Source organism: Sciurus carolinensis, chromosome 7 (genome assembly GCF_902686445.1).
Source record: "Sciurus carolinensis chromosome 7, mSciCar1.2, whole genome shotgun sequence".
Classification (NCBI taxonomy): Eukaryota; Metazoa; Chordata; class Mammalia; order Rodentia; family Sciuridae; genus Sciurus; species Sciurus carolinensis.
Genome location: NC_062219.1, coordinates 91,439,585 through 91,460,665, shown reverse-complemented (window position 1 = coordinate 91,460,665; position 21,081 = coordinate 91,439,585). Strand labels below are relative to the sequence as shown.

The 21,081-nt window shown below is 36.0% G+C and overlaps 1 protein-coding gene and 1 long non-coding RNA gene across 5 annotated transcripts in view; one reads left to right on the top strand and one right to left on the bottom strand.

The window, feature by feature from the left end:
* Nucleotides 1-3,177: 3,177 nt before the first annotated feature.
* LOC124988492 (uncharacterized) lies at nucleotides 3,178-4,823 on the bottom strand. Of its 2 annotated transcripts, none has more exons than XR_007109435.1 (3): nucleotides 4,729-4,823; nucleotides 4,179-4,382; nucleotides 3,178-4,079 (listed from the first exon to the last, which is right to left on the bottom strand). It is a non-coding gene; the product is annotated as an uncharacterized LOC124988492 (long non-coding RNA). The 2 variants fall into 2 exon arrangements; XR_007109434.1 differs by lacking the exon at nucleotides 4,729-4,823 and adding an exon at nucleotides 4,496-4,623.
* A 181-nt stretch (nucleotides 4,824-5,004) lies between these two features.
* Adgrb3 (adhesion G protein-coupled receptor B3) overlaps nucleotides 5,005-21,081 on the top strand; it is a 680,206-nt gene continuing 664,129 nt past the window's right edge. Inside the window, exons 1-4 of one of the 3 annotated variants that reach the window (XM_047557981.1) lie at nucleotides 5,006-5,271; nucleotides 5,548-5,672; nucleotides 7,066-7,231; nucleotides 8,336-9,107. In XM_047557981.1, coding sequence (XP_047413937.1) covers nucleotides 8,351-9,107 — 757 coding nt within the window. In that variant the 5' untranslated portion in view covers nucleotides 5,006-5,271; nucleotides 5,548-5,672; nucleotides 7,066-7,231; nucleotides 8,336-8,350. Of the gene's footprint in view, nucleotides 5,673-7,065; nucleotides 7,232-8,335; nucleotides 9,108-21,081 lie in introns of all 3 variants that reach the window. The other 2 variants (XM_047557982.1, XM_047557980.1) reach the window with 2 other exon arrangements.

Sequence of the window (21,081 nt, the reverse complement as noted above, 5' to 3'; positions counted from 1 at the left end):
GATTCCATAAATGAAAGTCAATGATATGGAAGTCAGTACATGATGGCAAGCAGGAAGAGACATAGAGGGGAAAGGCAGGTGACAGAAACTCAAAGCAAAAGGAATATAAAAGAGAGATAGAGAATCCACACTTGAAAACAGGAGAGAGCAAGGATATTGATGTGGCCACTGACTCTACTTAATCATGGTGTGGGGAAAGTATATAAGTGGTTTCACTTGACCCAGATGGAAGAGGTGTCATGTCTTCACACTTGAACAAGTGTCAATCAAAGGAGGGGTAGACAGAACATTCTGTGAAAAGATGTGCTGGTATGGGAGAGCAAGGAGTTTCGGAAGGCAGTAATAAAAGAATGTGACAGGAAAAGGAATAGTAGGAATGAGTGGTTGAGAATTCCTAAGGACAGGACTGGAGACATATGAAAGTTTAGAAATAATGATTGATCAATAAATCTCTGTCTCTCCCGTGAATTAAGGTCAACCATCACCAAGGTGCTGGTCCTGGCAGTGTTAGTTGCTGTCATTAATGGCATCAGACTAAAAATTTGATCGGGGAAGAATAATATTGGAAAGAACAGTCTATACATGAGCTGAGAAAGGGGGAAAGGCAAAACTGGAAAAAGTATGGAAGTTTTCAGATTTACAGTAAATAGAAAGGAATTTCCAGGATTTGAGTGGAAAAATTGGGATCATATCTACCCAAGGAATTAATTACATTTTCTCTCATTTCTTCCACTTCTTGTGAGATACCTTTCTTTGTTTAGCAGATATTAGGAAGAACCTTAGAGATAACCAAAGTCCAGAGAGTCCACATTTTCTTGTTCACAGTATTGTCAAATTCATGGGTAAAACTGAAGAATCTTGGTTTCTAGTGCATTGAACTTGCAGAGATTAAAAATAATGTTATAAACGCAGTCCCTTTATACTAGAAAAGAGACAAGCAAAATAACTGACAAGAATTTGGGGATGTTCATAATTGACTAGAAGCACGTATTTCAAGCTTTCAAAGTCTGTATTTTCCAAGATGTTTTTATAATACACTAATCGCAACCCACTTATGGCAATTTCCGATTTAAATTTACTTGTAACATTGTATAGGGGAAATGATAATAAAAGTGGAAATTGATGCACGTGAGGGTTTTGAACAATAATAAATTATGGTTTGCCTGGCATGAAATGGCTTTCTACTTGAGCTAACTTGTGATAACTTTCCTCTTATTCCACGTCTTTTTACCCTAATTTGATCCCTTTATTCTTCAGTATGTTGTCATGTACTTTCTATTTGGAAATATCCAAGTAGAAAATGAATAATTTGTTTTTACATAGAGACTGAATGCAATCCAGTTTGGTTCCTGAAATGATTTGTTAATAATAATAAGAGAAATAAAGACAGTGGAGGAAGAAAAGGGGAAGTTGTTTCAGTTTACAGTAAATTTGCTAATTTTAAGAATAAAATAAGTACTTGTAATATTGTAATCTTGTAATATTTTGATCATTTTATTAGCAAGGACTATATTAAATCATTTTTATTATACTAAATAATAAGATAATTAAGGTACATATCTTTGAAGATGTTATAGTAATTCTCTTTAATTATGGAATTAATAATTTCCAGAAGCCTTTTCTGTGCATATTGGAGACAATAAATACAGATATATCAGAGCATTTTTGAACAAGGAATAATCTACAAACCCATTTGTACTTTCTAAAGCCTTACTGAAACAATTTAGAAAATTTGAATGTGTTGATGTTGTAATACCAAAAAGACATGGGAGAAAGGAACAAGGGAAGAAAAAACTTTCTAAAATTGAGTAAATATATTCTAGAAACATATTTTTGAGTAGGAGAATTGTGCAGATGATATTGAATTTTAAGCAATAATCTTGGAGGATGAGGTTATGCTCAAATGTAGATGAATTAAATGGTAAAAAAAAATAAGAAAATATATAAAAATACACTATGAAATGTCATTTTCTAAAGTAATCTTAATCAAATGGATATATAATAGGACAGATAAATTTGAAGAATTTTAACCTTAAATATTTGAGATAATTTAAAATGCAATGCCAGCCCATATTGTGATGTGCTAAACTGATTTCTCAATGGTTCTCTTGAAAGTCAACAAGGAAACAAAATTAGTTTTTAACATTAATTTGGCAATTTTGGGGTGAAATACATTAGTTTAGCAGAGTTACACAAAGCAATAGAGTGAAACATCCTCAAAAAATGTGTTCCAATTGAAAAACATACATGCATATTATGTGTTCCAATAGTAGGAAATATGTGTATGTTTGTACACATATAGATGTACATGGACACACACAGACACTTGAGGAAGAGATCAAGAGACTAACAATTATAATATGAAATGGTGATCTTAAAATACATTAAAGCATAAAGATGGACCTATGTTAATAGAAAGGAAAGGACACAGAGCCTAGGGTACGTAAACTGCTATTCTCTTTTGGTTGTTGAGTCAATATGTCAGCAACGCTTTCATGTGGAACATTGTGCAGACATGAAACAAAGTAATTCCTCCTTGGTTTGCCTTTGGACTGTGCTACTGTCAGGGTTCAGAGACCAGATTCTCCACATACAGGGTTCTTTTTGTGAGTCTTGATTATGACCCCCTGAGGAAGTCAGTGGAGCCCGGGGTTACTGGAGACGATGTCTTGCTTGGCATATTTATCATCTACAAATCATCTGCTATAAATATACCTCAGCAGGCTCATCATCAGGCCAGCTCAGTAGCCTGCAATTTATGAAGGTTATGGGAAACAGTGTGAAGGGTGAAGCGCTTTATTAAGGGTAGCTTTCTTTTCTGACCCAGCCCTGCATTCTACTTGAATATAAATGATCCTGGGAATGAGTGCTCCTTTCCACTTAGGATTAAGCCTTTTAAAACTGTCCCCTTTAGATGTTATTCTTATGTCACTGAGTCATGACTTTTAAGAATTTCTAAGAAATATCAAAATCACTATGCTAAAGGATAATGCAAGAAATCACTAAATGCAAAAATTAGAAGCATATCTAAACCTCATGCTGTTTCATTTTTTAAAGTACAAACCATGCAAAGCATTTTTTTCTCCATTTTTATTGCACATGTATCATTAATCTCTATTTATCTCTGAATAAAATAACAGAACTGATCAAAATGTCTTAAAGATATCATGAGTTAAATCTCTGGAAGTTGAAATAAATAAAATGTGTTTCTTCTTTGTATTGCTGAATGTTGTTTTTAAAGAAAATGTGTTTGTTTTACAGTGTTTTGGATTTTGCCCTGGACGTATAAACCTTATTTTCTTTGCACGTTAGTTTAAATGAATAAAAAATGTTGTAACGAACCAAAACTGACATAAAACAAAAATGCCACCCAAGCTTCCCCTCACTGGTGATTTCTTCCTGCAAACACCCTTAAAGCCAGCTGGGGAATGATTAACGTTTCCCTCCCAGGGTTTTACTTTGAACACTCATCCTAGAAGAAAAAGCCTTGAAGAGGGTCATTCTATTAATATGTATTAAGAAGTAAAGAGCCAATTTTAATATTTCAAACAACTCTGGTGAATAAAAGATCATCTGGCACCTTCCTGTTTTCACTATAACCTTTTTAAAAAAATCTTGTTCTTGGCTACACAATCACCCCAGGGAAGAGGAACAAAAAAAGGAATAAAAAATGCAGAAGATTTAGGAGAGAAAATGATGGGAAATTGCTTTATTCAACTTCACCTGTCGCTCCAGCAACTCACCCTTAGGAAGACTCCACACTTGAAATGAATTACCCTTTATGGTCTCCTCCCACCACATCACTGCACTATTTTAGCACTTGTTTTGTAAACCACCAAGTGAGTCTACAAGTAGAGAAATAGTAAGGAGTCCAATGACATTTTTGCAGCAGGTATCTGAAGTTAGTTCATCAAATACATCATCAACCTACTGTTCACGAGGCTAAACAAATAAATAATAAAAAGGTAGGGGCATGTGGAAATTTATCTCTTCCTTTCCTCTTACATGGAGAATCAGGTTCTTCTCTTGCTTTTCCCGTGTTTCTTCCCATCCATTCCCCAAACTTGTTACTAGGGAAACTTGAAAAAGAATAAGATACAGTAAGACCACAAAACAAAAGTTTTGACCCCACAACCATGATCCCATTGCCATGCAGAAAGCAATGCAAGATTCCCAACCTCGGTCGCTGCACCGCAGTCCCGACAAAGCCTGGGAGCCAGAACAAATAAGATGTTAATTGCAGCCTTGCTGAGAAAAACTACTATTGTTCCAGGCGGAGACCCTCAGCTAATGGGAGCTGAGATGTGCCCCTCTGCTGCGGACTAGATCAATTCTGAATCCTGGTGCTGAAATGACAGCTCTCCCACTGCGAAGGGTCCGTGCTGAAAGACAGAATGAGAAAGATGATCAAGTCCAGCATTTACTTCCCACCCCTCAGAGTCGCCTTCCCATTCTCTGCACCCCCCTGCTTTGCCTCCTGGTGAGTTTCTCTTACAGTTGGTCGCCGCCAGACCCAGCGGTGGGAACTGAGGACGCAAAAACCTCCCAGACGCAGAAAATACCGCTTTCGGGACGTGCCTGGGTTTGAGTAGCCGTGACGTGCAGGCGCACCACAGCCCTGGCTGGACCTCCGTGGAGCACCCCTCCCGTTCGCCTCTCTCCCGCCCTCCCTCGGGCCCCCCCCTCTTCTCCCACCCAGTCGCTCTCCTCGCCTGCTCTCGCACACACCCGCCCGCGCCCTCGGGAGGCAGAACTCCAACGAGGCGCAGCGATCGCGCGGCGCGCTTAGAGCCTCGGGCCAGCAGCCCAGCGCACCGCGCGGGTGCTGGCGGCGGCTGCGCACGCCCACGAGCACGCGCGAGGCTGTCGCGCGGGCGCGGGCGCGGGCTCGGGGACGCGCACCCCTCACGCGCGCGCCCCGGGGAGATCGAGCGCGGCGCGCCGGCGCGCACACCCGAGACAGAGCTTTACTATCTTTCTCTCTCGCGCGCCTCCCTCCTCGCTGGGCATTCAAACAGCTTTCCGACATCACCAGCCAAGGATTTTTTTCCCCCCCTCTCTTAGTCGCCGTCCGTCCATCAGTACCTGCGGGGGGTGGGAGGAGGTAGAGGGAGGAAAGCGGAAAGAGGAAAAAAGCATACGCTTGAGCCTTCCGATCCGACCACGAATACTCCAGTAATAAACCCACCGCCCCAACAAATCTGCCTTAGCAGCTGCCGCCGCCGCCGGTCACTTCTCGTCTCAGCGCTTTCTTTGCTTCTTGGCTAATCGGTTAGCTGGGGGATAGAGGTGGTAAAACAAATCTTCGATCTTAATCCACTTCCATCATTTTTTGTTTGTTTGTTTGTTTAGAGTCTCCCTCCGGGGGAGCTTCTCGGGGGCCGCTCTCGCTTTGGAGGTTGGATTCAGTTGGATAAGGCGCAAGGCTCTGGCCCCCGGGGCTTTTTTTTTTTTTTTTTTTCTCACTCCTCCTCTTTCATCTTTTTCTCCCATTTTTTTGCTTCTCGTATGTGTGCATTTTCAAATAATAAATCCTGATTTTTGAAGCTGAGCCGGGGAAAATGGGCAACGGTGATTGGGACCGAAGGGGAGTCTCTCCGTCACTGTTGCTGGGACGCGTGCCTGTGCTGGTGTCTTAGAGCAAGAGCCTCTCTGAGCTTTCGGAGTGGAAGGTAAGTAAAGGGGTCCAGGGGTCACCTTCTCTGTGCCGGGGGCCGCCACCGAGGGGCTCTAGGCTTGGTATGTGGGGAAGGAGAGCAAGGGAAGGAAAGGCTGTTGCTGGTGGAAGGAGAGACTGCGAGCAAATCCGACTGTCTGCATTTACTTAAACGCCGCAGTTGAAAAGTTAGAGAAGTCTGGCTTTCAAGAAATGTGCTGGATCGGAAGGAGTAGTTAGACCCGGAAAATCTGGTACTTGTGCGTGATCGGGGTAATTTTATGGGGAAAATTTTTAGGTTAAAAGGAAGTTAAAGAGTAGGCATTGGGTCTTCTGTTGGGGAAAAAATCAGTGGAGTGATGGCGCCGTCTATGTTCAACTAAACTAAAGTGTCACCCAGAAAATCAGTTTTGAGAATAGCTAAACTCAATGCCGGTTTGCTTCTCAGTAAGAGACAAATAAAAAAATAAAAAAATACAACATCCTTGAAACCTCGGTGGACAACCCTTAAACACCCACCCCCTTACCTTTAATAGGGAAATACAGTTTTTTGAACAGGCCCTGCAGTCTGGGGGTGGGGGGGGGAGTTCAATGATTCAATTTTTGTTATTTAGAACAAAACAAGATTGTATACTAAGGCTGATTAAAAATAAGGAGCATTATATTGAGGGTGCTTACTTGAGCAGGCATGAAAGTGAAATCCGAGCCATTTCCTCACTCTTTCTAATCTTTGATGAGCACAGCATTGCAGACATGCTCTGTCAAATAAATGGAAGCAAAAGTACCAATTTCATGAGGAGAAGATATACGACCTCTTTTTGAGTTCCTTATTATAAAATGAAGCCCCCTTTCATGGATGGAATTCCTAATTTAGACACTTATTGTCACATTGGCTCTCAACGCCTACACTCTATCCTGAAGAACACTGCGCAGACCTGCATTGCCTGCAAAGTGCTACAGTAAAAAAAAAAAAAAAAAAAAAAAAAAAAAGAAAAGAAAAAAAAAAGATTAAATTATTTCCAGAATTTCCTACAACTTTCTCCATTTGTTAACCTTTAATCTTTATTTTCTTAAGAAGAAAGGCATTACTCATTGAGCTATATGCTTGAAACAGAGAACACTGTTTTGATAGTCCCAGCAGTTCTAGCGTTATTTTAAACTGCAGCTATATAGAGAATTAGAGTTGGGGCTGTTTTTGCCCATACCAAAACATAGAATTCGAATTATAATCTGTAAAATGCAGATCTGTCTTCAGGGACTTTGGTCACTGGATTTGAGTGCATGCGTTGGTGTGTGTTATGCAATGGGAAGGAAGAGGGTTTTATCCTTTGGTTCAAAGATAACCCAGGCAAAGAAGGCATGAAAACTCTTAACTATCTATATGTCTGTATGTCTGTCTCTGTTTACAGAACAGTGGAAGAGACTGCAGCCTAAAGACTTTTAAAATTAACTTGGCATCACTTTTATCAGCTCAAAGGCTGAACCAAAAAGCAGTGTCATTTATTTTAAGAAATAACTACTTAAAGGTTAAAGCTGAAAAATATTCAAGTTATTTTTGGATAACAACTTACGGAGGTAAATATAATCAAGGACTACTTTATTATGCAAGTCCAGGGTTAAAAATTAAAAAGAAAAGAAGAAAAGCTTTGGAGCTGTTATTTGAAAGGGAACTATTCAATAATTGAAACCTACTAAGAAAGAAAATGCTAATATCTTTTACCTACCATGTGTAAATCTTAAGTTACAGTAGATAACTCTAGATAAAATAACACTAATTTAAAAAAGAAAACATTAAAAGAAGCCAGCTCAATTACTGCAGTTCTGGAATTTTTCACTGACATCGCCTTTGGATACAGATACTAATACAGTGATCCACTTTATATATCCCAAGAGGGCATGTCACATTGAAATGACTGCCTCAAATTCTGGTTCTCAATGGTGATGCTGAACAACAAGTCTTCCCTGTGTATCTGCTCATATATGCCTTTTCTCAGATGGTGGCTTTAAAATTCTACTAATCCACATGAAATCCCTTGTTTTTGCACAGGAATTTCTCATCAATTCACATGGTAGCCCCTGAAAAGGCAAGTAGGGGCATTTGGGAGATGATGTTCCATCTGGAACAAATTATCATTTGTGCTTTTAAAATTGTGGCTATAATTTATCATAATTACTTTTCACATTTAAAAGAAAAGAAATAATGTGGTGACAGCTGCTCCCAGATTATCAGATTAGATTTTGTGTGATGTTTACTGCAGGCAGAGGACTGAGGGAGAGAAACGTTTGTACAGATTGATTAAAAATGTTTCAGTGATTAACATTTTAAGTTATAATATTTTAAATCCTATGTTTTTCCTCTTCATTTGATAGAATGATAATGGTTGTGAAGGAAACCCTGGTGGATAAATTAGGGCATTCCTATTAATAATCTATTAAATGTTATTTTTAAATTGAATGTTGAGAATTTGACCATTGTGATTGACCACGTGAGGGCGCTGTTCACACAGCAACAGATAATTTCCCAGCGTTATAAAATAAAAATTACCTGCCCTTTTTTATAAAAAGGATTTTTTTTTCACTGAAATCTTGAAAACAGCTGGCTGTAATATTGGAAGGAGTTTAGTTTTTCAATGCGTGTAGACTCCGACTTGCATTTTACTTTCATTGCCATTTTTACAGGCCAAATGACATAGGATGAAGGCTGTTCGTAACCTGCTGATTTATATATTTTCCACCTATCTCCTGGTTATGTTTGGATTTAATGCTGCCCAAGACTTCTGGTGTTCAACTTTGGTGAAGGGAGTCATTTATGGATCGTACTCTGTAAGTGAAATGTTTCCCAAAAACTTTACAAACTGCACTTGGACGCTGGAAAATCCAGATCCAACCAAATATAGCATTTACCTGAAATTTTCCAAAAAGGACCTTAGCTGCTCTAACTTTTCCCTCCTGGCTTACCAGTTTGATCATTTTTCCCATGAAAAAATAAAGGATCTTTTAAGAAAGAATCATTCTATAATGCAACTCTGCAATTCCAAGAATGCTTTTGTTTTTCTACAATATGATAAAAATTTTATTCAAATACGTCGGGTATTTCCATCTGATTTCCCAGGATTACAGAAAAAAGGGGAAGAAGATCAGAAATCTTTTTTTGAGTTTTTGGTATTGAACAAGGTGAGCCCAAGCCAGTTTGGTTGCCATGTATTATGCACTTGGTTGGAGAGCTGCTTAAAATCAGAAAATGGGAGAACAGAATCATGTGGGATCATGTATACAAAATGCACCTGCCCTCAGCATTTGGGAGAGTGGGGAATCGATGACCAGTCCCTGGTTTTGTTAAATAACGTCGTGTTGCCCCTGAATGAGCAGACAGAGGGCTGCCTGACCCAGGAGCTGCAAACCACTCAAGTCTGCAATCTCACCAGGGAGGCCAAACGACCACCCAAAGAAGGTAAGTGCCCCAGGATTGGGGAAAATGGATGCCAGCAAGGGAGGGGGAGGCTTGTGGCATGGAAGTGACATGTGCTGTTTCAGTACTCAGACCCAAGCGTTGCTCCTTTGCTCTGCCATCTTTGAATTTATTTGATTTGTGATCTTCACTGATGAAGTTCTCTTAAGCTAGTTTTATGTTTCAAGATTTTGGAGATAGGGTGGTGACAGTATAGTGGCATGGCAAGGAAGTGCAAGTGGAAGATTCAGGAGAGAAGAGATGCAGAAATGTGAAGCCAGTTTGTATTAGTGGTTGGCAGGGAGGGGAGGGAGAGAGAGGGATGCTTGTTTTTCAATCTGCAGCCCCTTGAGAGACCTACACACACACACCTGTGAAATGGATTTTTGGACTTCTCCCTTCTGCTTTAATCCAGCAAATGGTCCCTTTCATTTTCTTTCCCCTCTGTGACTTATCCTCTTACCCTTTTGAGCTGGGGTGACATGACCAAAAGGTAACTCTCCAAGGCAAGCCTGTTTGGATCAAGAGACTTGTTAATAACTGAAAATAGGGGTACCCCCTTTCCCCTGGGCCAGACTTCTGTTTAAGGTGGTTTGTACAATAAACCCAGCGTACTTGCTCTTTGGTGGGCCAAAAGAAACAGACTGGGTGCGCAAACTCTCTGGGTCAGGTCTTGGGGCTATGAAATCTCCTGCAGGTTAATACACATTCTGATCCTTTTAAGAACCTGATCAGCCTTTTGCAAGTGGTGTTTTTCTGTCTTCTCAGTTTCCTGATGATATACACAGAGAGAGGGAACATCTCAGAGGTGAGCTAGATGGAGGGGGGAAAAATAGTGCAACGGAAATGCGGAGAAAAAATAAAGTGCAGGAATGATTTGTGGCTTTCACCCAATCCTCAATGGAAGAGCTATCAGAAGATTTGAGATTGTGGATTACGTTTAATAATGCAAGGAAGCATGACATATTTTGAGAAAATGACTTTCTTGTTCAGAAGGTTAATGGCTATGTTCCATTCCTTTGAGGGCAAAGCTGATACATATTCGTACTTGCTCCCCAGCCCTGCAAGCGGAGAGTGTGTTGATTTCTTATGCAGGAAATGTTTTCTGATTGCCACAAAGATCCCAGTCTGTGGAAAGGGACAGCCAAGCTCCAGTCCCTCTTTCCTCCCCCTCCCCCAACAGAAGTTGTCTTTGTGACCAATGTAAAATTGACACGTTGTTGGAGAATTTTCTTTAAGGGTAGCCAAGGCTTTGTGGGGGGGGGGGGGAGGGAGCAAAGAAGAGCCTAACTAGCTTAGTGCTGTTTCTCTGCTGGCTGTGATTTGGGGGATGGGAATTACTGTAGAGCAATGGCATGAGGGGAAAAGACCTGTTAGGAAATAATGCAAGCTAATGACAATGAGAGAGGTGAAAACCTTTCAAGATTTCTACAGGTCAGTGTTTCACTAACAGCTGTGACTGAAGAAAACAAAGTAGTTTTAAATTACAGGAGTTCTTTTCTCTAGTAAAAATCCCAGAGAAGCACTTGCAACTGCAGGGATGGTATTTAACACCATTTAAAACTAATTAGTGTCCCCTAGAATAAGAAGCTACAGTACACACAGAAAATGTGATGTTACAAGCTGGCTAATAAACCAATTAACGTGAGAAACTAGGGGTTTTCTTGTTTGTTTTATCATCATTTTAATAAAATTTAGAAATCTATTTCTTTAATCGTTAAAATTCTATCAGCAGATTGACTGCTTATGACAGGGGAGAGAGAATCCACTTTTGCAGCTTCTCTTTTTAATGGAAGATATCAAGGGGAAAAAACCAAAGTTGTATGCATGATTTTCAACCATTTTGCTGGTCATGGTCATGAGATGTGGGGTAAAACAGTGCTGGAATTTATAGAAGTTGCAGTAGATAACCATTTGATTTGTAAGTGAATGAAAATAACAGTGATTTTTAGACATTAGATGTTTAAATCACGTTGCAGGATGCATATTTCTTGTAGCTAATAGGATGTCAAAATGGAAATGAATACTTCCATAGACAAATAATTTTAAAATTATTATGTTAAGAGAGCTGAATTAGGAAATTTGTATAACAAGGAAGAATTTATGCTATATCAGTAAAATTGCATGGCGTATATTCCCTGAATTCTGAATTTTGTGCTCTTTAATTGTTTAGGTACTCTGAGTCAGAAAGGTAAGGATAAGAAGTTGCTGATAACATAATTGTAACTGATACATTTGTAGATGATTCTTATAAAATATATACTACAGCATTCCTTGACTCATTGAATGAGTTTTTTTAAATGAGATTCAATATATTTTGGCTATGAAACATTGTAGGAAAGGAATGTAAAAATCTAGACTCTTAATTTAGTCAAATTTATGCAAAGTATATTAAATCTTAAATTTTGATATAAATGATATATGAACTACGAACTATTATGAAGGTGTTATTTTACCATTTCAAATAAACTATCCCATAATGACATGCATAGGGCTTGAAGTTAATAATTGCATATAGTTATATGCTGCTTATATTTAATTTTATTCAAACTCTTTTTATATGATAGCATTTAATTCTTGATTTTAAAATGCAGTTTTAAAATATTCACCTGTATTTTATAATACTTGATGTTTCACATTTTCTATGTAAAAATACCCAAACTACTCTGTAAGTCATCAAAGCAATAAATATAAGATTATTCTCCTTAATTTTTGACTTCCATTTTGTTCATTGTAACAAATAATGACTAAGAAGGACTGCCTTGAGTAGAAATATTTTCTACTTGTATTAAGTAGTACATAGATTTGGCAGGAGAGTTCTCACACTTAATAGATGCAACTCTGGATTGCTTTGAGTAATGCTATTGGTGATAAAAAAGTAAGCCAAATGTTGAATGTCATGAACACCTCCACTGGAATTACAAAATCGTATTTTGTGATTGCTGAGGAATGGGATATCTACTTCGAGAGAGGATTTCTACTAGAATATTCTTTGATAATACATGCACGTACTGAAGAATTTCATAACCCCAAAATAACAAGAAGAAAACTATATAGTTTGTAGTCATACCAACAATTACAAAATGCAATGCAGTAAATTATTGGATTGATACTTCATTCAAATATTAAATTTTTCGTGCATTAAAGAATCTTATCGAAGACCGTGTACAACATATGTGGAGGTGACATACTTATAGAAACAGCTATTTCCCCACTTTTATTTTATTTTCAAGAAAATCAAGTAAATAAAAAATTGAAAACTCAAATAATGATGTCATAGTTCAGGCACTTTTTTTAAACCTATGAATTGATGGATATATACATATACATAGGTTTCAAGATTTTGGAGATAGGTTGGCGAGGACAGTATAATGCCAAGGAAATGTGGGTGGAATATTCAGGAAGAAAGAAATGCAGAATTGTGAAATATATATATTTTAGGGGAACTCATACAACATCAGTGTTTACCTGGTTTTCAGATACAAGTTTAGGGACAGAATGACATTTATTCATAAAGTCATCTCAGTTTTTCTGAAGACGTTAGTACACTTTACAGTAGTGAAGATTCTGGACTCTATAGTTAAAATATAAAATGTGGCCTCAGATTTTATTTCTTACCACTTCATTTAAAACAAATAAATAAAACAGTTTGAGCAGAAAAATTCCACACCCGTATATCTACATCACATAATGAGCCTTAATGGAATCTTTGTTTCCTACTAACATCAATGGCTCTACTTATGTGAAAGGAAATTGGGATCCCTGTATAGATTCCAGGAAATCTGAACACACACACTCACTTGTCTTTCCGCTGTGCTTCTGCTAATCTTGATATTTCACCACCCAGGGGAAGCCTCACTCTGTGCCTGTCTAAACTTCAACTCACGTTTGTGTGTGCGCGCGCGCGTGCATTTTTAGGCACATACTTACAATCTTGAGGAATTTTCATTTATTTCCTACTACTTTTGCCCTGACATTACTTTTTGAGCTGCCTTTTACCCTCTTCTTTATACTCTTTTGATCTTACTTCCTTTGTGAATGACTTCCATGATCCTGCAATCTTTATCAGAATATACAAAGATGTACTGAAGTTTGCTTTTCCTAAAATGTCACTATAGGAAAGGTAGCAATTTGATTATAATCAATAGAATAAAATTGTACCACTTTAGGAGAGTAGTTGCCTTTTACTTCCCCCATTTAGAGGAAGATGAATACCATTCATTTCATTTCCAATTCCATTAATGTATTATTGATGCCAGTTCCTGATCTCTAAGGTTTTCTTTAATAACATTTTAAAATAACAAGACTGACATTAGTGAGAAATATTTTAATTTAATATATGTTTATTTTAAAATATTAATGATCAATATAATTTTCCATCCATGGCCATCTAAAAAGAAATAGTGGTAAGAGAATGTGTCAGTTTCTGTCTTCATTTCTCTCTCTGCTGGTTTTTTTCTCTTGGTTTTTTCATTTCTTGAATAGTAATAACATTTCTCAAATCCTCTTTTCCAGAATTTAAGATGAATATACTATCACTTTCCAAGAGCAAGGAAAAGATTATTTACATATTGAACTCAGTGCTTCTTTAATTAACTCTTGATTACAAACTATACATATAGTAACAGTAGGATACTGGTAAAATTATAGGTCTGGTCAAGTATAATGCCATCATTTTTCCTTTTATCGTCTTAGAATTTGGGAAGAAAATTTAGAAATAACTCATATGTAGTATTTAACAACAACAACAACAACAACGAATGTTTCTCATGTGGCAACATAGTTTTTGTAGGCAACAGATAAAAAATATTGAGAGATGTAAAATGGAAGTGAACTGTGCTGTGTGTATATGTGCCTTGATTGCACACCTGCCAATGTGTTTCAGCAGGTTTTTATGACAGCTGTAGACAAATATACTGAAATTAATTTTCTTCCAAAATTGAGGTAGGAGTTTTACTTCACTTAGAATCCAGCTTCATTTATCCTTTTTACCTCATTTCCTTCTAGAAGCAATTATATTCTTGAACTGATATTGTGATATAGCTAATTCTATCAAGTATATTTTCTTTAGAATCGGTTTGGTATTTGTTAACTATAAAAGTTAACTAACTTGGAGTTCATTAAAAAGAAAACTTTACTTACATTTTTTAAAAAAATAGCATGTATGCAGGGTTTTTAGATCATGAGGCAGAGATAATTGTACTTTAATCTCCGTTCCACCTAACTGTTACTCTGTGTTACTAGTTTTTTCTTTCCAGATTTGTATGGCTCAATAATGCTTCTTTCTAAGGGTATAGAAAAAATAGAAAATAACATCGAGAATGAAGAAAAAAACTAATAAAATTAATGGCTTGGGATATTATAGTTCTTGTCAGTGTCTGTGGAAATTTCTTCTCAATTCAATTAACTAGTAAGAAATCAGAGAAGTATTAAAATTTTCTAGGTCTGTCACTTCATTGAAATGAAAGGAATAATTTATTGTATGGTAGACTTCAGTCCCTAGAATGACTCAACCACCTTGTAGCACCTTTAATGAGTGACAGGGCTTGACTTACTAATAAAATGGGAGTTATACCTACCATAATGGAGTGTTTTATCAAATGAGATTGCACATATAAAACACTTGGCTCAATTCTCAATTATATGAAGGGCTTAATAAATATCAGTATCTTTTTTTCCCTCTCAAACCTCAAACCTCCTCCTCCAATATCTGATGGATCAAAATAATTTCTGGTAAAAAGTTCACATTATATTGTAGACATTTTTATATCCTTGTGAAGTTTTCTTATATGTGTTTAACATTATAATTTTTATAATTCGTGCATAATGGCATAATCCAGACATGATGACGTGTCTAGGATAAAAAACATTAACATCAAGAATGTTAAACTGAATTCCCATAGGGTTCTACCTGTTTTTTTGTGTTTTGGGATTTTTGTTTTGCTTTCTTTTACCCCTGTTTTAGTCAGCTTTTTTTTTTTTTTTTTTTTTTTTTTTTTTTTTTTTTTTTTTTTTTGCTGCTGTGACATAAAGATCCAACTAGGACAATTGTAAAGGAGGAAAAGTTTATATGAGGGGTCGCGGTTTCCGAGGTCTTAGTCCATAGAAAGGCGGGTCCATTCCTTGGAGCTTGTGGTGAGGCTGAACATCATGGTGGAAGAATATGGCAGAGGGAAGCAGCTCACAAGAGATCAGGAAGTTGAGAGAGAGACCTACTGAGCTCACCATATACAAATACATACCCCGTAGCCACACCCCATTTCCCACCTCCTCCAGCCACACCCTACCACTTCAGTTACCACTCAGTTAACCCTATCAAGGGATTAAATCACTGACTGGATCAAGACTGTTACAACCCAATCATTTCTCCTCTGAACCTTCTTGCATTGTCTCACTCATGACTTTTGGGGGGACACCTCACTTCTAATGCACAACAACCTCTTAATTAATTTTCCATATACAAGACTGGACACCATTTTATCTTTTTCACTTTTGGATTAGGGGAGGAGGAACAACAAAGAGGAAAAGTGACTTTAGTCACTGTGTGATACTACTTGACAGTTGGGCTTGCAAAGTTTTGAGAATCATTTATAACCTTGTTTTAAATGCAGTGAGTGTGTGTGTGTGTGTGTGTGTGTGTGTGTGTGTGTGAGATAAGAGAGTGAGAGGTTCTTCCATTGGTTTAACACCTTTCTTTCCTTGGTGTTTTCATTGTTATACAAATATTCATTTATTTAGGAATTGGGAGTCTACTGAGTACTTAGCCCTGATGCTTTGTATATGGAGTTCTTTTATTTATGAATGTAAACCTGGGTACTAGAATGGGAATTTGGTTTGGGAATTTTAAGAAAGGTTTCCATTATTTCTTTGTGAATATGGATGAAAACCTAAAGAGTAAATTAAAATTCAAAGGAATGCTGTTAATAATGAGGTAGTTTGGTATATAAAGTGTAGTCTCCAATATGATAGATGGTAGGTTCATACATTAAACATGGGTTCTCTTACAACCTGTAGGTGAAATAAATATTTACTGGGGCATTTCTGACTGAGTTTAAAACTGTTCATGATATTCCCTTGTGAAGTAGGAATTCATTTAAGTATATTATTTACAGTTGCAACAGTTGTTGATGTTCTACATGTTTCTCAATTTTTTCGTGTATCATCCTTGTATTGTAGTTAGTGTATTTGGTTGACTTTACCCTATCTTTTAAATTTTGTTATTCTACATTAATATAAAAGATTTTCTTCAAATCAGTGTTCTTTTTGAAAAATCTGTTTTTGTTCTTTGGCTATAAACTATAGAGTTGGTAACAATGATGTAGATTGTCACTTAATTATTTGAACTTGTCTATGAATTTCGGGCAATTAAGAAAGGATGATTAAACCTCACAAATGTGTGGACATTTTGTATGAGATAAAGAAAAGTCAGTATTTCCCCATCTTGATGTTGATTTTTATGCATGTTGAATAACTAATACATCAAACAGATCAAGCTGGTAGAGTGAGTCATACCAGCCTGGAGAGGTATCCTTTGAACATCACTGCTGATGGACAGCAGAACTATTTACATTAAATTGTTTCCAAGTATTTAATCTTTGCCAAATTATACAAAATGAAGATTGTGTTTTGAAATTTGATTTGAAAGGGAATTATTTTGAAATGCTAGTCTACATTAAACCACTGAGGAAAAAACCTTATGATTTGCTGGGATTTCTTTCACTGAATTGTGGTCAGTTGTTCTAGACCACTGAGCCTCAAAACCCCTGTAAGATTTACATATTCAGATATGGAAAAGCAAACAAAACATTTTGTTACTACTAATTTGAAGATTCTAATAATTTTTAAAGCAAATTATAAAATGCCATCTGTAAGACTCCATAAAATGCTATGTGTTCTATATTCAGTTATCTTTGCAACAATGATGCAGGAATTTTACTGACTTGAAGAATATGACTTAGCAACCAAGTTGCTAAAGGTTAATAAAATATTTAGTTTGCACAGAAAGTACAGCAAATAATAAATGCATAGGATAAACATGGATATGCAGCAGTTAATCTCAAAATTGAGTAAATACAAGCTTTTCTGAAATTATGCTTGTTGATTGTCATTTTCCCCCAAATCAATTCCCTATTGCATATTCATTATGCTTAGGACATGTTGTGAAATGTGAAGGCAAATGGTTTTTGTTTGAATTCTACCATATTAAATGAAAATGAAATATTTATCTCCTGACCTAATCTTGGACTTAATATTCTCAAATTATTTCTTAAGTAGCAAGTTTCTTTGGGAACAGAGTGTTGTTTGGGAAAATAGAACAAAATGGGCATAGGAATGATATTAGAAAGCTAATGGACCCAGATTGCAATATTTAGAATGCAAGTTAAGTTCACTTGGACATTATAAAAAGCATTAAGGAAATTGTGGAGTCAACCAGAGAAGGATAACTAGGTGAAATCATTTTTTAGCAATAGTTATGTTTAGGTAATAGGAATATCCAGAAAAACTTGTTTTCCTTGGCAATATACTCCCCCAGTGGGTTAATCTATTGATGTTTCTTCCTTTTAAGGTGATTTTTAAAAAATCAATAAACTTCAAAAATTTAATTTCAACACTTGCATATCTTAACAGTAATAATTTGTTCTACAATAAAACACATTTTAAAGAAAAACTTCATCTATGTACATATCTCCTTTAAGAACGTAGAGAATTTTCCTTTATTTCATGTACAACCAGAGAAACAACATGTATCCCATTTGTTTGTAATAAAAATAAATTTAAAAAAATGAAAGTAGAGAATTTTATAAATTAGTAGAATATAATAAAATATAACTTTGGGCAAGTGCTTTTGAGTTTGCAAAACTTTATTGCACTTATTGTTTTATCTGGCCAATAACTATGTGAGGCATATTATTTGTTACATTTACATACATCAATTATGCAGAATATGCTAAAGATCAATGTCTTCCTTTTTCTAAAAAAATCAACACAAGTTGGTTCAAATGAAAAGCTGGAAACCTGGGTAGCCATAGATTTTCTTATTGTTTCTGAAGCGCTTGAATCTCAATCACAAATTGTTGCAAGGCTCTTTTAACATTGTTTAGTCCAAATCTTATGCAATTAATAGACCCCTAATCTGCAAAGATGCAATGGGAATATGATTTTAGCTGAACACAACTCTTCTTGGAATTGATATTGAATAATGTCTCTATAATGTAAAAAGAGTCCCCACCACACAGTCATGTAGGAATATTTTATAGATCTAATTATTAAAAAAATTACCTGATATTCTTCAGTTCCATTCATTTAAAATGCCATAATTTTATTCTTCTTTATGACTGAATAATATTCCATTATACATATACCACAGTTTCTTTATCCATTCATCTATTAAAGGGCATCTAAATTGGTTCCACAATTTAGCTATTTTGAATTGAGCTGCTATAAACATTAATGTGGTTGTATTACTGTAGTATGCTGATTTTAAGTCCTTTGAGTATAAACCAAGGAGTGGGATAACTGGGTCAAAAGGTGGTTCCAAATGTCAAATGTTTTCCCTGATAAGTGGATAATATATAATGGGGGTGGGGGATAAGAGAAGAATGGAGGATCTTTGGATTATGTATAGGGAAATGAGAGGGGGAGGGGCGGGGGTATGAAAGATGGTGGAATGAGACAGACATCATTACCCTATATACATGTATGATTACATGAATGGTATGAATCTACATCATGCACAATCATAGAAATGAAAAATCGTACCCCATTTGTGTACAATGAATCAAAATGCAGTCTGTAAAAATAAAAAAATTTAAAAAAGAAAAAAATAATATTTAATATCCGTAAAAAAAAAAAAAAGTTACTTGGATTCTAGCCAGGACAATAATCAGAGTCAGAGTATATTTTGCTATAGCACTTAATGCAGACTTGTCTTTACAAATTAACTGATTCATTAAATTATTATTCTATTCACTTTGTGTTATTTAAATAAACATGGGTCTCAAAAACTTTGTTTTCAGTCTGTACTCATTAATGTGTTTCAAGTTCAGGGTCTGTCTAGATTTCCTAAGATGATCTTCCTTGGAATTTTACCTTTTTATTATTATCTGGGGAAGTCCATGTTTTTTTGGAGAAACACTATCTTATGTTTTCTTGGTTGTCTTATGATATGCTGATTTATACATGAAAGAGAAGATGTGGGGTAGTTTTCCTCTGGGCTCCTCCTTTGTGATTTGCTGTAGGTAGGTTGTGTACTCTCATTGAAGGTCATGGCATCCATCAGCTGGCCTCTTCTTTGAGGCTCTGGTAGCCATTCTCACCTCTCACTGAGAATTCTGGAAGTAATTTCTCTAGTCTTAGAACTGAACTAGCAAGATCCATAACTTACTTGCTTCTCAGTTTATCTTAAATGACAGCATCTATTTCTTCTTGTAACCCTAAGACAGAGGTGTATAATTGTGGTAGTGAGGTGATTTCTCATCACCTGTGAGAATGACCTGAAACCAGTGTTTCAAATTTCCAGACTTTCATTTAATGCACAAAAGCCTATATAGAATATTTAATCCTTTTGCATATCGGCACATAGACCAGTCAAGGTGAATAGAGAAATAAATGATTATAGTAATAATATGAATAATTTAAACAATTAATGAAAATTAAAATCAGTTAACCAGTTCATTTTATCTGTTATAATTTTTTTATATTTAGTTTAAACTCAGTATATGCATGTATACAACTTTCATATTAATAACTCCTTTTAATTTAGATTCTTCAAAAACTTTGCTGATTGACCTGTTAGTTTGTTGATTGTCTAGCTTTGTATACATCAATTGAACATTTTTTTCAGTGCTCATGTGACACTGGAATACTTAAACTTCCCTGAACATTCAAAAATATTTCTGTGTGGTTGACAAATAAAAATGAGTAACTTCAAGTCTTTCAAATAAGGCATGAAAATTCCTGATAGATGAAGATTTAGTTGTAATTTTATATATAATTATAAAAATGTAAAGATAAAATGAAAATGGAATTTTCATTGCTAATTCAATTTTATTTTGCTTCTTTTTCTTACTATCCCTCTCAAAGCAAATAAACAACACACACACACACACACACACACACACACACATTTTGAAATTCTTTGTTTTATTCCAAAGACAAAATCATGGCAGCTAAATTTATTATAGTTTCATAAGTAAAATTATAGTATTTTATTTTTTTCTTTGGGATTATTTGTTGCCTTTATATATCCAGAAAGAAACACAGGAGATCAAGAACTGTCTGAAAAGCAAAAAAAGACTCAACTTTCTTCTTCTGAACTTATTTTGAAACACAGAATTATATTTTTTGAATTGGGAAGACAAAAATCTGTTTACTTAATCTGGAGAACTTGCAAAGATCTGCTTCTGCATTGTAGACTGAGAAATTACCATTTATTTTGGTTCCCCAGAGAGGTCAGTGTCCTTTACAGACCTGTTGGCTTGTGATCAGCTTTGTTTGGCAGGCCTCCATTTTTGAGACTTAGAAGATGAACAGTGTATATTTTTTAAGTGATGTTTGAGAAACTAACCAATTACAATGGCCTTTTTTATTTTCACTAAGCTATACTTTCAAATATGAGAAAGTAATTACCACTGTTCCATTTGCACAGAATACAATCTTTTAATGTCTTTCTCATAATGTATTAAAAATCTCTCTTAAAAATGTATGGCTTTTTTCTCTTTAGTGGTTTCTGTGGAATTTTCCAATGACCATATTTTGGTGTTCAATTGGTTTCAAAGGGCATAAATGAGTTCTGGGCATAATAAATATTGCGTGTGCTTGCCTCTGACCTCTGCATCCTCAGACCACAGAAACCACAAAAATGGAGCTGTAGGAATTTAGAAGCAGAGTAGAAGTTGATCTACTAAATACTAAGCACTGATTTAGGCAAAAGAAATAAGTAATTGGTAGTATATGAAATAATACAACCTTTTCCCCT